The following is a 25,353-nucleotide window of genomic DNA, read 5'->3' on the forward strand; positions in this document are numbered from 1 at the left end:
GACAGGATTGTTTCCCAGAATGCACACAGGGAGCCCTACAGCACCATTCCCGTCGTACTTGTACTCTACAAAATTATTTCCATTTTATAGAGGAAGAACTGAGGCAGAGCAAGCAAGGGAGTCAGGGGTGTGGTGGTGGCGAAGCCATCGTGATTGGAATGTTTGCATTTTGGCCTCATGGCAGTCTGTGTGGACGCGGCGTCTGCTGGTGGTTAGGCGACCTTCTGGCATTTTATTGGGATGTGGAATCTGCCAGAGGTGATGAGTTGTGGTTCAGACTTCTGCTTTTCCCTCTGCCCTGAGTTTCCTGCTTGCGTGTTTAACAGCAGTCTGAAGTGCAGAGGTGCAAAGGAGATGAAGCGTTTGTCGGCCTGGCGAGTGGTGGTGAAAATTGCAAGCTCCATGGGCTAAAACGTTTGCGTGTCAGCTTGCACAATGGAGTCTGCTTTATTAGAGCAGACCAGACACTGCTCTCGGTCTGCTTTCACTTTTTTGCCTCCATCGCTGCAGCCAGTTTTGGGGAGGATGATATTGACCATCAGATTCCTCCTCCTTTGTCGCCATGTTGCCTTTGCACAACTCAGTGAACAGGAGCATGGGGACAAAAGTACAGTGGTACCTCTGGTTGCGAACGGGATCCGTTCCGGAGGCCCATTCGCAACGTGAAAAGCCCGCAACCTGAAGCGCTGTATCTGCACAGGTGCACAGCATGATTTGGTGCTTGTGCGCATGAGTGAAGCGTGATTTAGCGCTACTGCGCATACGCGAGCGGCGAAACCTGGAAGTAACCCTTTCTGGTACTTCTGAGTCACTGTGGGATGCAACCTGAAAAAACGTAACATGAAGCAAACGTAACATGAGGTATGACTGTAGAATCAGTTGGTTCTGCCTGTCATTGGCTCTGGTTTTAACTAGTACAGGGCCTCCTTCTGCTTCACGAATCCTGATGGGATTTGGCCTCGATGCCTAGATGTCTGGGTAGCCATGCACCCTACTTTGCAGAGAACAATTCTCCATTAGAAGACAGACCTTGCTTGGAGTGAGTCCTCTGTTTCGGAAGGGCTGTCCCGTTGGTTTAAAGAGGGGGCAGCAGGAACTGCCCATCAGCAGTTAGTACTAGGACTGGGCGATATCTGGTTTTCCACGTCGTGACATATCTAAACATCGCGATATACTGATGTATCATGATGGCAGAAATAAAGATTGAGCTAAGTAGTGGCATTGGCTGGCTTCACGGTTTCCCCCACATTGTGATTTTTGCATAGTGCGCAGACACACACATCACGATTCGAGATCTGTAGCCAGCTCAAAAATTATGAAACTGATATTGCAGCATCCTGGATAGCTCAGTTGGTTAAAACATGGTGCTGATAATGGGACAGCTGCATATTCTTGCATTTTGGACTAGTTGATCCTCACGGACATCCCCCCTACCAACCCTGTGATTCTGTGATAAGGACGTCAAACTGGTTTTGCACAATATATCAATATATCACCCAGCCCTAGTTAGTACCTGGACAGGTGACAGACTACCTGATCTGTGGTTCCATTCTTACCCAACTATCGTAAGACGCATTGTGGTTCGATGATGAGTACACTTGTTGTTTGTTAATGAGCGTCTGCACATATGCAAATCTGTGTCCTGATTTGTCCCCTGTTTTCAGTCATGCGTTTCCTCTCCCCCCCCCCCCCCGGCAACATGAGTGACTCCATCTTAGCAGGCTTTTGTTGTCTGGAATGCTGTGGAATGGCGGTATCCTGAAAAGAGGAGCACCTATTATATTCAGGGGTTGGGATGGGTTTAATTGTCTGCGGTTGGCAAGCCTTGAAAACGAGAGGTGCCTCTAAAAATATTCTGGTGGTTCCAAGTACAGAAAACTCAGTAGGCCGGTTCTGTTGTTGGTCAGGTGTGAGGGATTATAGAGCTTTGGGTGGAGAGGGTCCCCAGCATTTCCACATAGGGCTTGGAAGAGTTTGTGCTCTAGAACCCTGGAGAGACACTGCTGACCTGTGTAGACAATACTGTGCTAGATGAGCCTAATGGTCTTGGTTCCTTGGCCATCCCCCTCTGTTGGAGTTCAGGGTTATATGCAACACCCCATCACCAACGTAGCCTGCTATGATCCTGTTGCCACTGTTTAAATTAGACTATACTGCCTCTCCACTCCGCTTAAGGTATACAGTGGTACCTCGGGTTAAGTACTTAATTCGTTCCAGAGGTCCGTTCTTAACCTGACACTGTTCTTAACCTGAAGCACCACTTTAGCTAATGGGGCCTCCCGCTGCTGCCGCACCACCGGAGCATGATTTCTGTTCTCATCCTGAAGCAAAGTTCTTAACCCGAGGTACTATTTCTGGGATTAGCGGAGTCCGTAACCTGAAGCGTATGTAACCAGAAGCGTATGTAACCCAAGATACCACTGTATTGGGAGGTGGTGGGGAAAATGGTTCTCAGCCTCGGGTGGCAAAATGTGTTGGGCTGAACCCAGTTTGTTCTTTGGAACTGCATGGTCTGATTTTTACTCTCTAGGAAACGGGCATCCATGCATTTGTTTTGACACCTCTGTGTGCGCTAGGAAACCTCAACTCAAGGACAACCCTCCTCTCTTTATGCACCCAGTACTTTTCCATTTCTGAACAGTAGCTCTGCAGCACTCCGCAGACAGCAGTGGGGAGTTCTGCTGGAGATAGCCAGGGAATACACTTCTGTCCCTTAAGTGGAGAACTGTACATGTGTCCCAAACAAATTCCAGGAGGTCTTCTAACCCGCAACAGAGGCCACGTCCACACAGACTGCCATGAGGCCAAAATGCAAACATTCCAATCATGATGGCTTCACCACCATCACACCCGTGGCTCCCTTGCTTGCTCTGCCTCAGTTCTTCCTCTGTAAAATGTGGATAATTTGGTAGAGTACAAGTAGGATGGGAATGAGGCAGCAGGGTTGCCAGTGTGCATTCTGGGAAATCACAATGTCTCTTTCAAAAGCCCTAGATACAGGGAGCTACTGTAGCTTGGCTCACCTCCCCACTCCTCTGAGAGAGAGTGTGGTGTAGTAGCTCGCAGTCTGTAAGCCCGAGGAAACTCAGCCTAGTTTCAGGTGTGAGGTAAAGAGGCAGAAAGGAGAGAGATAGAAACAGAGAAGGGGGTGGCAGGAGAAGGGAAGAACGAAGGGGTGGCAGGGGGGAGAGAGAGAGAGAGTAAGGTGCTAGGAGAGAGAGATGGTGCCACTGCCATTCAGCCCCTGACAGATTCCGATCCAGGGAGTGTGGTCCTCAACAAAAGAACAATTCTGCACTGCTGACTTAAGAATGTAAGTCAGACTAGGACTTGGGGACCGGATTTAAATCCTCATGAAGCTCTCTAGGTGACCCCAAAGCACTCCTTATCACTCAGCCCAACCTACCTCACAAGGCAGCTGTGAGAATAAAATTGGGGAGATTTGAGAACTTGAGCGTCTCGGAGAAAAGTGGGGTCCAAAAATAAATGATAATCCAGATGACAGCCCTTAAGATATTTGAAGATGGCTATCGTGTCTCCTCTCAGTCTCCTCTTTGCTAGGCTAACCATACACAGCTCCTTTAAGCGTTCCTCGTAAGGTTTAGTTTCCAGACCCTGGATCATCTTGGTTGCCCTCACCTGCACACGTTCCAGCATGTCAACATCCTTCTGTAATTGTGGTGCTTAGAATTGGACACAGTATTCCATGTGTGGTCTGACCAAGGCAGAATAGAGTGGGACTATGACTTCCCTAGATCTGGACACTATACTTCTGTTGAGGCAGCCTAGAATAGCGTTAGCTTTTTTTGCTGCTGCTGCATCACACTGTTGATTCATGTTAAGCTTGTGGTCCACCTAGATCCTTTTCACATGTACTGCTAGTAAGCCAGGTGTCCCCCATCATATATTTGTGTATCTGGTCCTTCTTGCCTAAGTGCAGAATTATACCTTTGTTCCTATTGAAATTCATTTTGTTAGCTTGTGCCCAGTTCTAAGGGCCTAACCTTGGATTAGAGGGATGGTTTTCTGATTAGAGGATGGTGTCTCCAGCAAATTTGAACTCCTTTATCTGGCTCGAGAAATCAGGTGTGGTTTTATGAATGGTTTATTTGGCAGAAAGCAAACAACTGAGTGGCTTGGGGATTCTGGGTTCAGCGACCATCTGGCTAAGTAACTGCAGCAGTGACCCTTCAGAACCCAGCTTCCCAAAATGCAACCTGGGTATAGCTGCTGTTTGTGGAAAGACATACCTTCGTTGAACAGGTAGATTAGTCTGTCTGGGAATGATGGTTTACCCAATTGAAAGCACCCACGAATTGACTCATTTGGCTGAACGAGTCCTTTGCAGACAGGGGCAAGCTTGTCATAAGAGGAAACTGAATCACCTGCTAATATTCATAAGCGCTGTTATAACTGGGTGGAGGGCAGGATTGCATCAAAGAAGAGGCAGATCTAGGCTGGATCTAAGGAGGTTGCTTTGCTTCTGTTTATCTAGGTCAAATAAGAGATCAATCTAATAATTAAAACAGGATTGTCAAACATGCTGCTCGGTTTCACTTGGAAGCAAGCCTGCCTTACCAGCTTCCTCGCCCAGAATTTATGTCTGCACCTTTAATTTCTCCAGGATGCTGAGATGGGAAGCATTCACCTACCTTCTTGCCCATGTTTTCCCAGGCTGAGAGAGCACAGTCTTCCCCATCCCTGTAGGGTTCCCCAAACTTGGGCTTCTCCAGCTGTTTTCGGACTACAGTTCCCATCATCCCTGACCACTGGTCCTGCTAGCTAGGGATGGTGGGAGTTGTAGTCCAAAAACAGCTGGAGACTCAAGTTTGGGAAACCCAGGTTAAACACACAAGATGAGCCTATATCCTGTCCTCACAGTAGCTGACCAGATGCCTTTGGGAAACCAGCAAGTTGTACACAATAGCAGCTGTAACTGGAGTTGGTGGTTCTTAGGTAGGGTGCTGTCAACTGAAAAAACAAAAACTGGCCCTATTCCTGGGCCTTCAAGAGCAACTTCAACTTATTCCTGCATTGCGGGGAGTTGGACTAGATGACCCTTGGGAATCCCTTCCAACTCTACGATTTTATCATTCTGCAAACTTGCTCTGCCTGCATTCTCAGCATGCTGTAAAAAGCTGGTTTCTCTGGAGATAAAGATCTAATTAAAAAAAATGGGGATGGCTGGCCAGCCTGTTCTTAGAGGAAGCAGGAAGCAAGGTGTATATCCAGTTTTATTTATTGGGGGATATTACCAGGAATTTTATTTACTTGGTTACATTTATCCCCCTCCCCAATTTTATCCTTACGACAACCCTGAGAGGTAGGTTGGCTCAAGAAAAAGCAACTGGCCCCAAGTCACACAGTGATCTTTGTGGCTGAGTGGGGATTTGACCCGGGTTTCTCCAGGCTGAGCCTGACCCTCTGATCACACCGGGGGTTATTCGTACGTTACATTCAGCATGTGCGCAATCTGTGATCCCGCTGTTAAGGTGTGTACTCATGTAGCTGTTCACATGTAACACCCAACACTTGTACAGTATGTGTGCCTGTTTACACAATATACAAATATACAAATCAATATACAAATATACACAATATACAAACCAAGGGGTGTACAGCCCTTTGCACAAACACTTGTACCTATGTAAAGATACCTTGTTGTTTAGTCGTTTAGTCGTGTTCGACTCTTCGTGACCCCATGGACCAGAGCACGCCAGGCACTCCTGTCTTCCACTGCCTCCCGCAGTTTGGTCAAACTCACACTGGTAGCTTTGAGAACACTGTCCAACCATCTCGTCCTCTGTCGTCCCCTTCTCCTTGTGCCCTCCATCTTTCCCAACATCAGGGTCTTTTCCAGGGAGTCTTCTCTTCTCATGAGGTGGCCAAAGTATTGGAGCCTCAGCTTCAGGATCTGTCCTTCCAGTGAGCACTCCGGGCTGATTTCCTTCAGAATGGATCGGTTTGATCTTCTTGCAGTCCATGGGACTCTCAAGAGTCTCCTCCAGCACCAGAATTCAAAAGCATCAATTCTTGTACCTGTATTTAATAAGGATTCTCTTATTTGCAAGAGTAGATGCAAAGGAAAAATAGCAGCCACATCCTTGGGAAAGAGGAGGAATGTGTTTTACCTTATGCTTTGATAAATCATCGGTGGGAAGAGAGCTAAGGGGTCTTTCAGGAGAAAGATGAGCAGTGGCTGTGTATGCATGCAACAATTGTGTTCTTTTTTTCAATTTGGATTGAAGTTGGCTTGGTAAAAGGAAAGAAGCTGCTTCTACTGTTAAACTGTGGAACTCTCTCCCAAAGGAGAAAATGATGGCCACCAACTTGATGGCTTGAAAGGAGGATTAGACAAATTAGGAAAGGGCTCTATGTCTCCATTGTTGGAGGCAGCACTGATTCCAAGTTCCAGTTGCTGGAAACCACAGGAGGAGAGAGAGCTCTTGTGCTCTGATCCTGCATCTGGTTGGCCACTGTGAGAACAGGATTCTGGATTAGATGGGCCATTGGCCTGATCCAGCAGCTGGTTCTTCTTATATTCTTAAAGTGCAACATCTCATAAGAAACAACAGGATAGGCACAGAGCAGAACTGGACAGGTTCACTGCTTCCCAAACCAGTCGTGAGAGTGCATTGGATGCAGAGTTAAATAGCCAATGCAGGTCAAGAGCCACATCTGAATCTTACCCTGCTGGTCTTATGTACTTGGGCTTTATGCTGGCTTGGATTTTAAAGATTTATTGAGGGTTTTTAATGGTATAATCATTGCTTTTGCTTCTTTTGTATGCTGCTCAGAGGACTTGTTTATGAGCCATTGAAGAAGCAGAAATAAGTCCCCATTTTGTGGACTGTCCACATCATAGCTGTCAACTTTTCCCTTTTCTTGCGAGGAATCTTATTTGGAATAAGGGGATTTCCCTTAAAGAAAGGGAAAAGTTGACAGCTATGGTCCACATTGCTGCAGGGCAGAGAGACATGGTCAGGAATGAAGGCAGCCACCTCTAATCCTGACCTTCTTTTCCAGTGATTAATGAAATTTAATTTTTACAATCTGACCTCTCCAAGAGCGCTTTGATAGGCTGTGGGTGATGTTTCGGAAGGTAGAGGAAAGAACTGGGTCAATCTGAGTTGATGTTGGATCTTTCAGTTTGACAAAGTAACATTTCGTCCGGCCATCCTCCATAACACGATCGCAAAGGGGGCAGTGGGGTGCAGTGGCTAGTGCATCTCAATGGGGATACAGGTGTCCCGGGTTCAGATCTATGCACTCAGCCATAAAGCTCCCTGGGAGACTTTGGGCTTGCCGCTGTCTTGCAACATTACCTTCTTCGCAGGGTTGTTGTGCAAGGGTGGTGAATGCTGCCTCGAAGGAAAGGCAGGTTAGAAATGAAATAACTCCTAGCACCTGGAATAAGTGCACAGAGGAGATGTAATAACTTTTGGTGTGGCTGCCAAACACATCTGAGCCATACAAGGAGTGCAATAAACAGCTACATTGCTGCGTCACTGGCTAGTCCAGGCCTCTCCAGCTGGTGACTTCCAGATGTTTTAGACCATTAATTTAATTTTATTTTTTTGGGGAATATTTATGTCCTACCTTTTGCACAAGCCGCAAGACGGTTTAAAACAAAATCAGATGCGATACAGAGAATCCCTAAAACAATGCAGTCTTTTTTAACACCACCGTAGCTCATAAGAAATCATTAAATAGCAATTACCAATAGAAGCAGCTGAGCAATCCATTTGTCTAATCATCTCTCTCCTTCCCCAAACACCTGCTGGAAAAGGTGCAGCTGCTGAAAACCATAGAGAGGGGTCAGAGGTGCCTCAATAGAGAGTCCAACATGTTAGGAGCCACCACCGAAAAGGCCCTTCTCATATCAGCCCCAGCTAGTATGGCCCAACGGCCAGGAATGATGGGTATTGTAGTCTAAATCACCTAGAAAGTACCAGGCCGAGGAAGACTGGGTTTGTCCTTCCACAAGCAGGGCAACATTGGGGTCTTTGATGATGGGCAGCTGGCTTTGCTTGCGGACGTATTATTTGCTATATTTTGCTGTAGCAGGAATGTTGCAGGCCTGGGCTTCTTTAAAGAGGTCCCGGAAGAGAAGGGGGGGGGGGAGAGAGAAAGAAAAATGAGTTTGGATGAAGGATAGAAAGAGAGTTGGCTGTAGCTGCAATGTTTTTCTTCTGTGGTGGAAGAGACATGCGCTGAACAGAGAAGGAGCCTTCCTATTTCAAGGACAAATTGCAAGTCGAATTTGAGCATGCTGTTTATGGATCTGCCCTGCAAACTACGTAATTAGCTTTCCGAATTTGCTGGCGCAGAATGTGTCGATGGCTAGAAGCTTAAATGGCTTTGAAAAATGAGAGAGAGAGAGAGAGAGAGAGAGAGAGAGATTCACAGAGGAAATGGAACCTCCTTGGATATTGGCCGTAATCTCCGAAGGGGGATCCTCCATAGATTGTGGCAGAATATTTACAAATTGATGCCGGAGATAAACACCAGTGCCTTCATTTCTTGCTGATAGGCTTCTGTTTGTTTGGAAATGGTCCAGGTAGATGGAGCACATTCTAGCTTTCCATTTCAAGGTATCATTTTCCGCATGTATCTCTCTCCGCCCCAAGTTGTCTTCATAGCATTGCAGAGAGGCATTTCTTAACTCGGCACTGGCGCAAAGTCCACCATCCAGAATATTTGGGGATTAGCCCTGCAAGCTCATTTGGGTTTTTGCCTTGCCCTTCCCTCGACAGCCGCCCTCTCCGCCCAAGGCTGTTGAGAAAACCGCTTTGACATTTGGAGAGGTTTCATATGGCAGCGTACAGCATGAGAGAAACTCATGTAACTACAACATAACAAAGTAGTCGTCACCGGTAAATAAAAGATTAAAAGAGATGCAACCAAATGGAACAATTTCCATGTACAGTACATCACAACAAGATCTGAAATGCAGATACGGAAACCCAACATCAACAACACACTGCCCAACAATAAATGAAGATACACACAGGAAGGTGATGGACATTCGATGAAGGGACCTTCATGAGAACTAGGCTAGAGATGCTTCCTCAGGGTGTGAGGCTGAGGGAAGATGGGGAAACTCCCAGGTGACTGCTGGGAGGGTTCACTCTTCTGTGTGTGGAATAAGGATTAAGATATAATTGTGCTAGAGGGCTTGGTATTATATACACACATACAGTTGTACCTTGGTTCTCAAACGCCTTGCAACTCAAACGTTTTGGCTCTCAAATGCCGCAAAGCCGGAAGTAAGTGTTCCAGTTTGTGAACGTTTTTTGGAAGCTGAACGTCCGACGCAGCTTCCGATTGAGCGCAGGAAGCTCCTGCAGCCAATCAGAAGCTGCGCCTTGGTTTGCGAACGTTTTCGGAAGTCGAATGTACTTCTGGAATGGATTCACCATTTGAGAACCAAGGTATGGCTCCCCCTTTTTTCTTTTTTCCTTCTTCCTTTCTTTTTCTCTTGGTTTGTTTCTTTTCTCTCTCCTTTAGATTACTTCGGTTTTTATTGTATTTTATGTTGGAAAAAAATCTCACCAAACCCCCACCCCAACGAAACCCCCAAACAGCACCCCAGTGTCCAGTGAGGGGTGGGAGGGGGAGAAGCAGTACATGGCTTGGAGTGGATGGGTGGGTGTCGTCACTGAGGTGCCGCTGACGGCAGAGATGGCTCCACCAATGTCCTACTTCAGGTGATTCACCTGAGCAGCAGGGCTTAACAAGGGACCCCACGTGAATCCCAGTCTGATGGCTATAACACCCCCATCATCCCCCCAACATGGCCAATGCTCAGAGATGACATGAGATGTAGTCTTGACAGTTTTGGGGGACCCACATTCGGGGAGGCGGCTTTAATTTCTCTGAGAGTGGAGTAGCTGGACTTCTTTTTCCATTGGGCTTGACACAAGATCTGCCTTCAAACTCAGGAGGTTATAGGCAACGTTGCTTCTTCTTTGGCAATCCCTCGTAGCCGAGTAAGATTGTCTTCCATAAACACAGTTTTAACAGCGAGTCCGTAAGTGACTATGGAGGCCAATTCTGGATCCACACGTCCTTCCACAGTAGGGACATTGGTTTCCGGGTGGGAGTTGATCACGGTGAGCGTTTACCAAACTTGCCTTCCTCTTAGCTCATTTCTCCCTTTCTTCTTGAGTTTGAGAGTCTTCAAAGTCCATGATACCTTTGGTCAAGGCTGTTCTCCAACTGGAGCACTCGCAGGCCAGTGTTTCCCAGTTGTCAGTGTTTATACTACATTTTTAAAGATTTGCCTTGAGTCTTTAAGCCTCTTTTGTTGACCACCAGCATTACGCTTTCCTTGTTGTCTTGGGGGCAACAGTAGGAGAGGGCTATTGTCCCCATGCCCTGCTTGTGGGCCTCCTGAAAGCATCTAACTGGCTACTACAGGGAAGAAAACAGTGCGTGAGGCAAGCCTTTGGTCTGATCCAGCTCTTCTCATGTTCTGCAGTTCCTCAGATGTATGATTGACAACTGCTGCAGATTCAAAACTGATGGATGGTGTTGACCAGTGTTTATTTCATTTCTTTTTTTAAAAAAAGCTCTAGGGGCTTAGATCTTTTAACCTCTTTCTTTGTTTGCTACGGACAGTTTATTTCAGGGGTTTGCTTGCGGTTACTGAATATTGCACACACTCAAATAATATTTCACCTATTCTGAAATCTTCGCATTTTGCTTTCTCATATTGCAAGACTTAGCAGTGACATTTAAAATTGCTCTAGTGCAAGTCAGACACTGTTATAGATTCTGTCTACCAGCCTAGGAACTTCCATCCCTAGTTGCAATCCTAAACACCGTTGAATAGTGTGGGATTTACTTCTGAGTAAACATGCATAGCATTGTGCTGCGATTCATAGAATAATAGAATCATAAAGGGATCCCAAGGGTCATCTAGTCCACCCCCTGCAATGTAGGAATGTCAGTCAAAGCATCCATGACAGAAAGCCATCCAACCTCCAAGGAAGAAGAGTCCACAACCTTCTGAGGGAGTCTGTTCCACTGTTGAGCAGCCCTTACTGCTGGAAAGTTCTTCTAGAGCAGTGGTTCTCAAACTTGGGTCCCCAGATGTTTTGGGACTACAACTCCCATAATCCCTAGTTCACAGGACCAGTGGTCAGGGATGATGGGAGTTGTAGGCCAAAAACATCTGGGGACCCAAGGTTGAGAAAGGTTTAGCCAGAATCTCCTTTCTTGTAACTTGAATCCATTGGTTCGGGTCCTTTCCTCCAGAGCAGGAGAATACAAGCTTGCTCCACCCTCCATTTGACAATCCTTTATATATTTGAGGAAGGCTATTATGTCTCCTCTCAGTCTCCTCTTTGCCAGGCTGAACATACCCAATTCCCTCAACTGTTCCTCATAAGGCTTGGTTTCCAGACCCTTGAACATCTTGGTTGCCCTCCTCTGCACACGTTCCAGCTTGTCAACCTCCTCTTTAAATTGTGGCACCTAGAACTGGACACAGTTTCCCAGGTGTGGTCAGCCCAAGGCAGAATAAAGTGGGACTATTACTTCCCTTGATCTGGACACTATATTTTTGTTGATGCAGCCTAGAATAGCATTAGCATAAGTCCAGGTACTTGCGTCTAGGATAATTTGGTTTAAAAGTCCCTTACTCCTTGGCCCATTCAAAAAGTGGCTGCTGTTTACATGCCATTTATTACAACATTTACACTAACTTCTTCCTAAATGTATGTTAAAACTTCATTAGCAACAGGAATATGTTTAATGCTGGCTTATGTTAACCTGGGTATTTTCACACTCTCGGGTCAGTCTATACAGTGGTACCTCGCAAGACAAAATTAATTCCTTCCGTGAGTTTTTTCTTCTAGCGAGTTTTTTGTCTTGCGAAGCACGGTTTCCCATAGGAATGCATTGAAAATCAATCAATGCGTTCCTATGGAAACCGCCTTCAGACCAGGTCCGGGGACAGTCTGTCCCCCGACCTCTTCTGAAGGCTGGGGGGGGGGACAAGGGCTTTTCTTCCCACCGCCAGCCTTCAGAAGGCTGTTCTGAAGGCTGGCGGTGGGAAGAAAAGCCCTTCTCCCCACCTCCCGCCCCACAAGCTCCGGGGACAGGAGGGCTTTGCTGCCAACCGCCAGCATTTTAAAAGCCCCCGGGACAGCGGAGACTTCTCTGCTGTCCCGGGGCGATTTTAAAATGCTGGGGGTCGGCAGCGAAGGCTTCGCTGCCGCCCGCCAGCATTTTAAGATCACCCCGGGACAGCGGAGAAGTCTCCTCTGTCCCGGGAAGGCAGGCGGGGGGGGGGGAGCAAAGACTTTTGCCCCCCGCCGGCCTTCAGAAGAGGTCCAGGACCTCTTCTGAAGGCCGGCGGTGGGTGAAAGTCTTTGCTCCCGACCGCCAGCATTTTAAAACAGGTCCCCGGAGATTTCCCTATGGGCTTTCTTCTTGCGAAGCAAGCCCATAGGGAAATTCGTCTGGCGAAGCACCTCAAAAAACGGAAAACTCTTTCTTCTTGCGAGTTTTCCGTCTTGCGAGGCATTCGTCTTGCGAGGTACCACTGTAATGCAAATGTAAAACCCTATCTTATTAGGATGTATACAATCTCCTGTGTTCTGCTGTGCATTAACACCAAGAATGCATGCAAAGCTTTTAAATCTTGCACATGAAAACTGCATAAGCCTTATTTGACCCTAGCTTTGATATCGGCAGCTGAGGGTTGTTGTATTTTTTTTTTTGGGGGGGGGCACATTTTAGTTTATTTACATGCAGGGAAGCAGAGCTCTTGCAGGATTTGATCTAGCAACTCAGGGTTTTGTGGGGCGAGGAGGTTAAGCTGCTTGGCTTTTTTTCCAACAAACCAGTGAAATGATGAGATCTTGGTGAAGGCGATGGGATGGTGATGGGGGACAGATCTGCCTCACTTGACAATATGGAAAGTGAAACAGATCAGAGAAAACATAAGCTACCAGGAAGGAAATAAGGCCCAATTCTTACCATCAGTAGAGAAAATGGTGCCATCTGTGTTGAGCTGGCCGCACCATCATTATGAAACGTTCTTCTTTGGCAGAACCACAGCCTGAACAAAAACACTCCAAGTGTCCCTGTTTTCCAGGAACAGTCCCAGATTTACAGAAGCTGGTTTCTGATTTGATCCCAGAATGTCCCGCTTTTCCTTAGGATGCCCCAATTTTGGAGAGTATGGACTAGGAGGTCCTTATTTTCATCAGAGAGGTGCTGGAGGAGACATCTCTACAGTGGTACCTTGGCTTTAGAACAGCTTAGTTTATGAACAACTTGGAAATAGAATGCTGCAAACCTGGAAGTAGGTGTTCCGGTTTGTGAACTTTGCCTTGGAAACTGAACATGTTCCGCTTCCTGTTGAGTTCTGTTTGTAAATTGAGTCCCCCCGCTGCTAATCAGAGGCTTCCCATTGAGTCTGTTGGTTGTTGAGTCCCAAGCACCCACGCAACACAGAGGTGATATTTGGAGCTTTCATTTTTGCTATTTTTTGCGTGGCTTTTTTTTTTTTACTGTGACTTGTTCTTCATTTTATGGAACTAACTTGTGACTGTGGCTTGTGTCTGTGTGGAACCCAGTTCAGCTACTGATTGATTGATTGATTGATTGCGGAAATGGATAAAAAAACCCCATCCAAACTATGACTATCATCAGGGCATGTAAGAAAAAAAAAAAAAATTAATTTTTACCATCTACAATACTGTCTTATTTATTTTATAGTACAGTATATTGATTATTGCTTTCATTTTATGGATCAATGATCTTCTTGTTAGACAGTAAAATTCATCTTAGATTGCTGTTCTAGGGGTTGTTTTTAAAAGTCTGGAACGGATTGATCCATTTTGCATTACTTTCTATGGGAAAGCACGCCTTGGTTTTGGAACGCTTTGGTTTTGGAACAGACTTCCAAAATGGATTAAGTTTGAGAACCAAGGTACCACTGTATTTTCATCGGAGAAATGTTGGAGGGTATGTGAACAAGTTTAAGCAAAGTGACCTGCCTTATCTGGATAGGCTTCTGAGTCCCAGAGCTGAGCAAACATTCTTGGGATTTACAGAGTCCATCATCCTTGACCAGTGACCATGCTGGCTGTTGATAGGACAGCCTCTGGAGAGCCATAGGTTCTCTTTCCCATATCTAGCTCCAGATTTTGGATAGAATTGCAATTAAAATACAGAGCGCACTTCGATTTGGAAAAGGAAGTAGAGTTATGCTCAAATGGACTCTGTTTACAGGAGGAGGCTGTTTCCTGGCACCTGCCCTTAGGAAAGAATTGTTCTTATTTTGTCACTTCTGCATTTGAGGGGGATACCTTTGCTGGTGTGTGTTGTTACAGTCTGTCAGTCTTCAAGGCTAAACCTTCTCCCCTAGCACACCAGTCTCTGAGCTTGCGGTGATGATGTGCAGTCGGAATGTAGGAATGCTGCCTTCTCCTGAGTCAGACCATTGATCCATGTAGCTCAGTGTCATTGACACTGATTGACAGCAATTCTCACATACCCTCTGACATTTCTGCAATGAAAATGGGGATGTCCTATTCAACAGCAGCAACAACACTCCACCCATCTGACTTGGTTGCCCAAACCACTCTGGGCAGCTTCTTACATAACAAAAACCAAACATTAAAAAACCTCCCTGTACAGGGCTGCCTTCATACGTCTTCTAAAGGTTGTATAGTTATTTATTTCATTGGCTTGGGGGTTGCATAACTCCATACCCTCCAACATTTCTTTGAAGAAAATAGGGACAACCTAAGGAAAAGCGGGACATTCTGGGATCAAATCAGAAACTAGCTTCTGTAAATCTGGGACTGACCCTGGAAACTAAGGACTCTTGGTGGGGGTCTGGAATTTCAGGTGCTGCTTTGTCCCAGCCTTACCTGTAGACGCCAGAGATTGAACCCAAAACTTTCAACATGCAAGACTGCTGAGCTACGGGGCCATTCTCCTAGGGCTGTAATAAGCATTTTGTTGCTCTAGTGACTGTGCATCTAAATCCATGCACCCAAACACTAAAGCAGCATGCATTGCACAGTCTGTCATTTGCTCCCTGCAGCTACTAAGATATGTATGTTTTGAACTACTGACAACATCTTGTGGGAGACAATTACCCCATGCATATTAATGGCAACGGCATCTCTGAGCACTGATTGTTATGTAGTCAAATCGCCACCACCTGTGCGCAAGAGGGACGTATCAGCAGGCTCAAGGGAATCCCAAGGTTTTCAGAAGCCCTTAAAAAAACCAAAACCTTAAGGAGAAACTTTCCCCCAAACAACTCATTGAAAGCCAAGCATGCTCAGAGGTCACAGATTTGCTGAGTGTCTGTGGGATGAAGTGGGGAATGCAAAAATATATTCTGGAAAAGGGGCTGGCAGGCACATTGAGCAAGAATGCTCAATGATGCAACGTTTTGGTCACATTCAAATCATATCCAAAGAATCCAGGCAACTGGATTCACAAAGCTACAACCCCCAGAACTCTAAATAAACAACATTTCCCAGGATTCTTTGGGGGGAAAGCCATGTGTTTTAAATCTGCTTTAAATTTACGGTGTGGATGCAAGCTTTGTTGCAGATCCAGCTTACATGATTTTCTATTATATTTTGAACCTAAAAGAAAGCCCACCCCCTTAGCTGTTAAATTATAGTGGAGTGAGTGAATCCAGCGCTCAGAAGACCAAGTGGAAGGTTTGATAGTAGTCTTGGGTATATTTTTCAGTTATTTCTTTGCATACAAAGTGTTGATAACATGCACAGTGTACTACTGAACCAAAATGGCTCCACCCATAATGTAAATCAGGGTTTTTGAACTTGGGTCTCTAGCTTCTTTTGGACCACAATTCCCACAATCCCTGACCACTGGTCCTGCTAGATTTTTTTTTTAATGGGGCAGCAAGCATAATGGTTTAATTGCACCCGGCTTTTCCAGAAGTGCCTGCCTTTTGACCAGGGAGGGTTGGAAGTTGGGACAAGAGAGAAATTTGGTTCAGCCCAGATTTTAATGTGAATCTACCCGATCCACACTTTCCAAAACAACCGGAAACTCTGCTTCCTTTCGAAATTTGCGCTTCCCTGAATGTTGCGATGTGGTTCTCCACCCAAACGACTTGTACAAAAACCTGAATAGTAGGGGAAAGTAGGCTGAAAGTGCATGCGTTAGGGAGAACAACAATAGGAAACGCATTCTGTTAGCGGGAATCTCTTGCAAAACTGTGTCCGCTTGGCAAAATTTTATACAGAAAGAATATGAAATCCTCCAGGAGAAATTTGCACTGAAATGCTGATGAATTTTCACGGGAACTTAAAAAAAAAAGTCACAAACCAATGAAGGAATGCAGGGAACAAGAATTTAAGGTTGGCGGAATGAGAGAGTGAAGTTTAGAGATTCACCTAGCCCTGGTTGGAAATGTTACAGGAGAAATTTGCACTGAAATGCTGGCGAATTTTCACGGGAAGTTTTTTTTTAAAAATCACAAACGGCTGCAGGAATGTGGGGAACAAGAATTTAAGGTTGGCAAAATGAGAGAGTGAAGTTTAGAGATTCACTTAGCCCAAGTTGGAATAGGAAGCTGAACTAGGTGGAGCAATTGCTAAGACCTCTTTCGATTCTCCCCCCGTCCTGCCTGTTAATTTTCTTATGCCCTTGCTGTCCATCAATGAACTGTGTCCCCTCTTGTTTCCAGAAGGCAGGGAGTGTGTAAACTGTGGCGCTACCTCGACCCCCCTATGGAGGAGAGATGGTACGGGGCACTATCTGTGTAACGCCTGTGGACTGTATCATAAAATGAATGGGCAGAACCGCCCCCTGATAAAGCCGAAGAGAAGGCTGGTAAGTGACTTGACTCTCAAAAACTGCACTAACTTCTTATTTTTCTTTTTCTTCTCCCTCCCTGTCATGTTGTGTTTTTGAATTTCCTCAGCCCAAGATGGAGAACTTTCTGGAGGGAGTAGATTTGGGCACCCCCGCCCAAAGTCTTATCTGTCTGTACAGAAGAGGGTTTTTGAGAGAGCCCAACCCCCCTTTTTCACTATGCCTGCCAAGTTATGTACCATTTCTATGTCTCTCTATATATCTCTTTTATTTTTTAATTTAAAAAAAGAATCAAGTAAGGGGGGGTGTTTTTTCTTCGGCGGTTTCTAGAGGGGGTGGCTGAAGAAAGTGGGAGCTTGGGGGGTGGGCTGGGAAGCATGCGGTAGGCATGAAAAAAGAATCCATTTCATTGTAAAAAAAAAAAAGGGGGGATGTTTTGAAACTAGTTTTTCTCCAAAGTTGAAAGTGTCCTGGATTTAAAAGCGGTGCATCAGTTTCCCATTCATGACGCAGTTTCTGGAACTCCAAAAGGACTAGTGACTTTGGGATTACATTTGTTGTTTTAAATGACACAGGATGGTATACAGTGTTCTCCATAGTCAAAGCAGACGCATCGAAATTAATACCGTCTATCATTTTGCCCATTTGTCCATGTCCCATAAAATTGGACCCTATTATTTCCGAATTCATGTTTTGACCTTCTCCATTTCAATTGGTCACCTAGTTCATGGTCTGGAGCACATGATGCGCACAATTATGGGAACGCATCTTGGCCACTTGGAATGGCTTCACACTCTAGACCTGCTGTGAGTGGGTTGTGTACAGCTATGACCGATTGTGCTTTTAGCAGGAAGTTACTCAACTGCCTTTGGAGCGGTGTTCAGTTGTGGTGCTTATGTGCGACCCTAGACACAACTGTGCAGAAATTCAACTTGATGTGAGAGAAGAGCCAGTGACCAGAGGGTTTTTCCAGTTGTCCTGTGTTATTTGCCCTTTGGAAACAACTGGAAAGTTTCCAGACATTTTGGAACTGCGACTGCAGAACAGGCACGGCTAAGCTGTGGATCTCCAAATGTTGTCAGACTTCAACTCCCATCAGCCAATGGCCAAGGATGATGGGAGCTGGAGTTCCACATCATCTAGATGGACACGGGTTTGCCACCCATGTATAAAAGTACAAATCGCAAGTGCTCTATGTGGGAATAGGCTCTGGGGATTGCACCAAGTCCACCTGATAAGGCCGTGTGTTTGCACCCAGATGCCTTTGGGAAGCCTGTTACTAAGTCATGAAGGCTATTAAGTCACTTTGACTCCAGCATCTAGTTTTCAGAGGTATACTATCTCTTGAACATGGAGGTTCCATTTAGTTATAGTTGCTCACAACTTCTTGGGAAACTTGTCCTTCTGACAGGTGTTGATACCTGCCCTCCTTGACTATTAGAACCTCAAAATTCCTTATATTCTTATTTTTAATATAAGAGTATAGCAATCGGTGTGGGAATCTTGTAAGAAGACCACAAAGCTGTGCACGTCCGAGGTGACCTCTAGTGTGGATGACTCACTCAGTGGTGAAAGTTGTGAATCCTTACTTCCTCGGTTAAATTAGAAGCATATGATGAGAGGCATGAGTTGAACCGGCAGGTTTTTAATCTCCATTGTTTTTGGTAAAGGGGAGATTGGTTTGCCTTTGGAAGAGGCCCTGAACTGCAGGAGACACGGAAGTTGGCTTAGTCATGAATGCACTTTAGGTGTGGGGAGCCTGTGCCCCCTCCCCCGAGATATTGCTGGACCTCCAACTCCCATCACCAGTTAATCCACATTCTGAGTTCTGCTGAGGGTGTTCTTGTCCATGGTCCCACTAGCAAGTGTGTTCAGGGAAGTGAGACAGGGCCTTCTTGGTGGTGGTGCCCTGACTCTGGAATTCCCTCCTGCTAGGGGTGTGCTGCTGAGATGGCTTTCTGTTGTTTAGCTTGGAGGAATTGGTTAATCTGTCTTGGAATATAGAGTGTCGTGTCATGCTGTTTTCATTTGTATTTTAAGGATTGCATGTTTTAATATAGGTGGAAACTGCTTTGGGCCTTTTCAGCGAAAAGCAGTCTACAGGTTTTAGAAACGAAACAACCATACTTCCTGAGGCCCAGAGGTTTTCTCCATCTTGGATAGATGCTAATGACAGTCCTTCTTTCTTGCTTTGCCAAATTGAAAAGGAATGTGTTTGTGAACAGATTGACACCTTTGACAAGTGGTGTGGACGCATTGGTAGTGATAGTTCTGTCCTGTACTTTTTTCCTGGGAGGACGCATACCCCTAAATATTTTGCGAATCTAAGTTTGGCTTCATCGAGGGGCAGTATTTCAATATGAGTAGGACCCCTAAACATTTTTAAAAAGAAAAACAGCACTGGTTCTGTCTGTGGTGTTTGGCCTGTGATGACCTATTCACACATGCCTAAATCTTTGATTTATGCTGCTGGTGATCCACGGTCCAAGTCTACCTGAAGGAGCAACAGCCATTTGGACTCTGCAATAGTCATCTGAGGCCCTTAGTCGAGTGCCTCCTCTGTGAGAGGCCCAGAGGGTGGCAACACGAGAACAGGGCCTTCTCTGCAGTGGCTCCCCATTTGTGGAATGCTCTCCTCAGGGAGGCTCATGTGGCAGCACCAGTACATATCTTTAGGCGCCAGGCAAAAGCATTCCTCTTCTCCCAGACCTTTGGCTAATTAATCTACAGCCTACTAAGTTGTGTGTGTGTGTGGGTTGTTGTCTTTTGTTCGTTACTGGCTTATATAATTTTGTGTTCTTATATTTTAAACCACCCTGTGATCCTTGGATGCAGGACGGTATAGAAAATTTAATAAGAATTAATAATATCTAGATTTGCCCCCCATTCACAGACAGGCTATCAGTAATTAATAGCCATTGACGCCAAAGGGGAATTTCTTCGTGAGGGTTCAGAACTGTGTCAGGATCGGGTAGAGTTGCCGTATTTTGAGGAGCAAAAAAAACCAAAGGGCACATTTGCTGACTTCTGCTTTTAACCACGGATGGCTATGACGACTCTCATTTTACATACCCATGAAAAAGAGGACGTGTCCTGGAAAAAGAGGACATATGGCAACCCCCTTGAGCTTCCCACAGGCCTCTGGGTGGCCACTGTGAGAATAGGATGCTGGACTAGATGGGCTCTTGTGATTTTACGAGAGCGCAGAGCAAAAGAGGGGGCTCAGGTAAGGAGAACGGGGCTCTTCCTATCTCTGATACTTACCTTCTTCCAGCTTCTTCTCCCACTGATGTTTCTGCTTGGAAGGAGAAAGATATTGGGGAGACCTTATTTCCCACCTGGGGGAGCGGGACCAGGAGAAGCAGCTTAGGGGAGGAACGTGAATTCAAAACTAGCCCACGGGGAAAGGGTTAAGCAGCCCCCTCCCCTGCCAGTGTTGCAGTCAAGAATGGAAACCAACCCCCCCCCTTGGCTGCTTTTGATTAGAAAAGAAAGGTTGGGGGGGATGCGAGGAAATTTACACATGACTGCGTGCACCGTGTCGTTTGGCCCTAAGGAAATAGGACATTTGTTTGTTTCTACATCTGTTTCTCTAAACGCTTTGGATGACTTACAATGCTGTTCCGATAGAAAAAGGGTTTTCGTGCGCGCTGTAAAGTATTACGGGGTTGGGGGGCAGAGAGGGGAAACTGAGCGACTCTGGAGTGGGGTGAAATGTGTCCCAGTGCGGTCTGCATGCAATGTGACCCTGTCCTTCCACTGCCCCCAGTTTAGGGTCCTTTTCAGTTGCGGCTGGGCTACCCAGGGTGTGTGGGAAGGATCCAGCACCCCCTGCGATGGCACCCCATATGGTAGCCTGTTTGCCATCCAGAATGAGAAAGGGTTCACTGGCTTGAGACTCCTTCTATAGCTACGGGGAGCGAACGGCCAGACAGTGTTGACAATACAGAGCTAAAGGGTGCACCATGACTCAGCAGTGGAGCTTTATGCTTTGTGTGCTGAAGGTCCTGGGTTCAAATCCTGACACCCTCGGGTTAGAATGATGGACTGGTTGTGGGAAGATTAGGTAAACAGACTGATGCCTGCAGTCCTGGAGAGGCACTACCGGTTAAAGAAGACCAGGATTGAGGAACAGGTTTTTGATTTGAGGGCCACATTCTCTGCTTGGTAACCTCTCGAGGGCCACATGCCCATAGTGGGCGGGGCTATGCATGTAAATGTTGCACGTCTACCTCAGGTTTCTTCCCAAAGAATCCTGGGAGTTGTAGTTCATTATGGTAGCTCCATGAGGGGTAAAACACAGTTTCCAGTTTCCTGGAAGAAGACAGGGTTATAAAGACTAGGACTAGCCACCTGAGAAACAGTTTCTATCCAAATGTGATTTTGGTTTTAAAAGCAGTGTAGGGAGTCTCTAGGGACGCGGGTGGCACTGTGGTTTAAACCACAGAGCCTAGGACTTGCCGATCAGAAGGTCGGTGGTTCGAATCCCCATGACAGGGTGAGCTCCTGTTGCTTGGTCCCTGCTCCTGCCAACCTAGCAGTTTGAAAGCACATCAAAGTGCAAGTAGATATATAGGCACCGCTATAAACGGTGTTTCCATGCGCTGCTCTGGTTCGCCAGAAGCGGCTTAGTCATGCTGGCCAAATAACCCAGAAGCTGTATGCCAGCTCCCTCGGCCAATAAAGCGAGATGAGCGCCGCAACCCCAGAGTCGTCCGCGACTGGACCTAATGGCCAGGGGTCCCTTTACCTTTAAGGAGTCTCTATGGGAGTATATTGTATTTTTAAAATGGCGTCTTAGAGTTTTTAGGGGGCTAACCAGGTTGGGATACCTGGGATACCTGGCTTGTTGGTTTTGAATGTCTTAGGTAGATCTTTTCTTTCTTTCTTTCAATTTCGTTGTTCTGTATGGGACAATGACAATAAAGATTATTGTATTATCGTATCTATCTTTTGGGGAACTGTGCTTTAAATGCATGGTGTTTGTGGACCCTGAGAGCAGAAGAATTTGCAGTCTGCATTTTTTACTTGTTCCAAGACCCAGCCCAGGGGCCTTCTTCCCTCGAGTGCCCACACAAATTTCAGATGAACTTTCCGCCTGTGAAAGCCAGACACCTGGGGAAGACCAGCTCACCACTGCTGGTGAGAATAAAAGTGGTTTTTTGCTTTTTTCCCCCTTCAGAGAAAGAGGTATAAATTTCCTGGCCCTCCCCCGTTTCCTTTTTACATGAATCATGAACAAAACTCAAGGTGCCAGCTTGATCTTTTTCTAGCTGTTTCCTTTAATAGTGTCATAGAATTGTCAAGTTGGAAGGGGGTACCTAGAGGGTCATCTAGTCCAACCCCCCCACAATGTGGGAATCTCAGCTAAAGAATCCTTCAAAAGGGAAGCCATTGCCCTCCTTAACCAAGGAGGACAATCTTTTTCTTTCCTTTACTGGGAAAAGCAAAACACCTACAAAGAACTGTTTTCAAGAGAGGACTTCAATTTGGTGCATCCCCTCCCCCTCAAATACCTCCCTTTCTTTTAACTTTCTAAACATAAATTCAGTGTAAAGCTAAACTCTTAAGAAATATCTGTGGATTGGAGATTATACATGAGAAATAAGTTGTCATTCTTTCTTCCCCCCTCCCCAGTCTTTACCGCTACAACAAGGATGGGGTTGGCCCACACCTCCCTGGTCTCAGCCAGCATGGCCAATGGCGCTGGATGATGGGATTTGTAGTCCAGGAACACTGGGAGAGCCACATCTTCCCAACCCTTACACTCGAGAAAAAATTGGACATATCAGAAGCGGCTGGGATTTATTTCTTTTTGAAAGAAAATGCACCTCCCTAGCTACGAGGGCTTGCATAGGATGGGCACATAGGGAACTGCTTTACGCTGCCTTGTTTGTTTTCTCCTGCTCCAGAGGGTACAGTGCCAGATTTACGTATAAGCTAAACAAGCTATAGCTTAGGGCCCCACTCTTAATATACTTCTTCTTAATTGTATTTCAGTTCAAGAATTAATTACTTTGATAAAATACATATTTTGTTTTGTGCAAATGGCTTTCGAGACGACATAACACCGGTCTTGAAAGGCCTATATTGGCTCCCAGTACGTTTCCAAGCACAGTTCAAAGTGTTGGTGCTGACCTTTAAAGTCCTAAATGGCCTCGGCCCAGTATACCTGAAGGAGTGTCTCCACTCCCATCGTCCAGCCTGGACACTGAGGTCCAGTGCTGAGGGCCTTCTGGTGGTTCCCTCACTGCGAGAAGCCAAGTTACAGGGAACCAGACAGAGGGCCTTCTTGGTAGTGGCGCCTGCCCTCTGGAACGCCCTCTGACCAGATGTTAAAGAGAACAACAACTACCGGACTTTTAGAAGACATCTGAAGGCAGCCTTGTTTAGAGAAGCTTTTAATGTTTAACAGACCATTGTATTTTAATATTTTGTTGGAAGCCGCCCAGAGAGGCTGAGGAAACCCAGCCAGATGGGCAGGGTATAAATAAATAAATTATTATTATTATTAGGTCCATAAATTACCATGTAGCATATATTCAACACAAAAACAGCGACAATTTGTTGTTGACAAGGTAGGATTCGAACCAATGGCTTCAAATTACAGTTGTATCTCGGGTTAATAACTTAATTCATTCTGGAGGTCTGTTCTTAACCTGAACCTGTTCTTAACCTGAAGCACCACTTTAGCTAATGGGGCCTCCTCCCACTGCCGCCGCGCGATTTCTGTTCTCACCCTGCAGCAAAGTTCTTAACCCGAGGTACTATTTCTGGGTTAGCGGAGTCTGTAACCTGAAGCGTCTGTAACCCGAGGTACCACTGTACAAGGAAAGTGATTCCCACTAAACATCAGGGGGAACTTTCTGACAGTAAGAGCTGTTTGACAGTGGAACATTCTCCTTTGTGTGTGTGTTTGTGTGTGTGTGGACTCTTCTTCCTTGGAGCTCAACAGTGCTCAATAACTCCCCTAAGGAAGGGAAAAGGGTTCTGCTTGTAGGTTTTGCAGAGGCATTGGGTTGGCTGTTGTGAGAGCAGGATTTAGCTGGCCGTAGATGTGCCACTGGCTTGGTCCAGCAGGTTCATCTTACGTTCCCATACCATCGGTCTACTTAGCTCCATATTGCTTCTGCAAGCTCAGATTGTTTTCAAGCTCGCGTTGGCTCCCATGGAATGGCAGCAGCATGCCAGGATTTCAGCCCTGGGACCTTCTGCATGCAAAGCAGGACTATCGGTCTTTCCCGAAGAGGTTTGCCGCTGTTATTTGGACGCAGGAGCTCTAGGGGAGAGGCTTAAATCTCAAGGAAGTGGGACAGCACCAAGGGAACAGCTTGATTTGCCTGCTTGGCATGAGAATGCTAGCTATTAGCCCTGCCTCCTCTTCATCAGGCCCTGCCTCAAGCCCTCAGGCACATTTCACTGGGCGCTGCCCTCAGACGAACTAGGCACTACTCTTGCTCCCCCTGAATCTCAGAGGCCTTCCAACCTTGGTAGTACTCAAGGCAGATTGGCATGAGGCTTTGGTTGTATGCCATATCCTCAGACGCACACACAATATGAGCACCCCTAACAGAGAACCTTGGGAACAGCAGTTTCCCTCTTGCAGAGCTTCAGTTGCAAACTATAGCTCCCAGGAGTCTTTGGAAGGAGGGAACTGTGTTTAAAATGCCTGTTGTGTACGCAACCAAAGTCTGGATGGAGGGTACTGCTAGTGGCATTCATGCCAGCAACTTCTTCTTTTTATTGCCATCCTTTTTTATTGTTCATATAATAATAGTAATTTATTATTTATACCCCGCCCATCTGGCTGGACTTCCCCAGCCACTCTGGGTGGCTTCCAACCAAATATTAAAATACAGTAATACGTCAAACATTAAAAGCTTCCCTAAACAGGGCTGCCTTCAGATGTCTTCTAAAAGTTTGGTAGTTGTTCTTCTCTTTGACATCTGGTGGGAGGGTGTTCCACAGGGCGGGTGCCACTACTGAGAAGGCCCTCTGCCTGGTTCCCTGTAACTTGGCTTCTTGCAGTGAGGGAACCGCCAGAAGGCCCTCGGCGCTGGACCTCAGTGTCCGGGCTGAACGATGGGAGTGGAGACGCTTCTTCAGATATACTGGACCAAGGCCGTTTAGGGCTTTAAAGGTCAGCACCAACACTTTGAATTGTGCTTGGAAACATACTGTTCAGCTTAGATTTTAATGAGCAGTTCCAGGGCTGAGCCCTGCTGTCACCCGCGATTAAATTCTGCTCTCTGTCGTGTGATCATACGCCCTTTCCAGTCCTCTCTATATTAAGGTATCTTCAATATGAATTGATTTAACCGTCTTGTGGATCGCCTAGCGTTCTGTACCGGATGAGCTGATTGACATCCAACGCCCTTTAAAAATGTGTTGTGGAGCGGGGATTATTGGCTTGTTTTGTTTTTATTACGCATTGTGTATTTTTATATTGTGATTTTATGTTGCAACTGCCCTGGAACCTGCGGGTAGAGGGCGGTGTACATATTTAATAAATAATAATAACCATTT

The 25,353-nt window shown here is 46.1% G+C and overlaps 1 protein-coding gene across 8 annotated transcripts in view; it reads left to right on the forward strand.

Moving 5' to 3' along the window:
- GATA3 (GATA binding protein 3) overlaps window positions 1-25,353 on the forward strand; it is a 76,127-nt gene that overhangs the window by 37,234 nt on the left and 13,540 nt on the right. For 5 of the 8 annotated variants that reach the window (XM_083700716.1, XM_083700717.1, XM_083700722.1 and 2 more), the window contains exon 4: window positions 16,700-16,845. In XM_083700716.1, coding sequence (XP_083556842.1) covers window positions 16,700-16,845 — 146 coding nt within the window. Of the gene's footprint in view, window positions 1-16,699; window positions 16,846-16,936; window positions 17,063-25,353 lie in introns of all 8 variants that reach the window. The other 3 variants (XM_083700719.1, XM_083700720.1, XM_083700721.1) reach the window with 2 other exon arrangements.

The sequence above is a fragment of the Podarcis gaigeae genome (assembly GCF_964106915.1).
Source record: "Podarcis gaigeae genome assembly, chromosome: 10".
NCBI classification, from domain to species: domain Eukaryota; kingdom Metazoa; phylum Chordata; class Lepidosauria; order Squamata; family Lacertidae; genus Podarcis; species Podarcis gaigeae.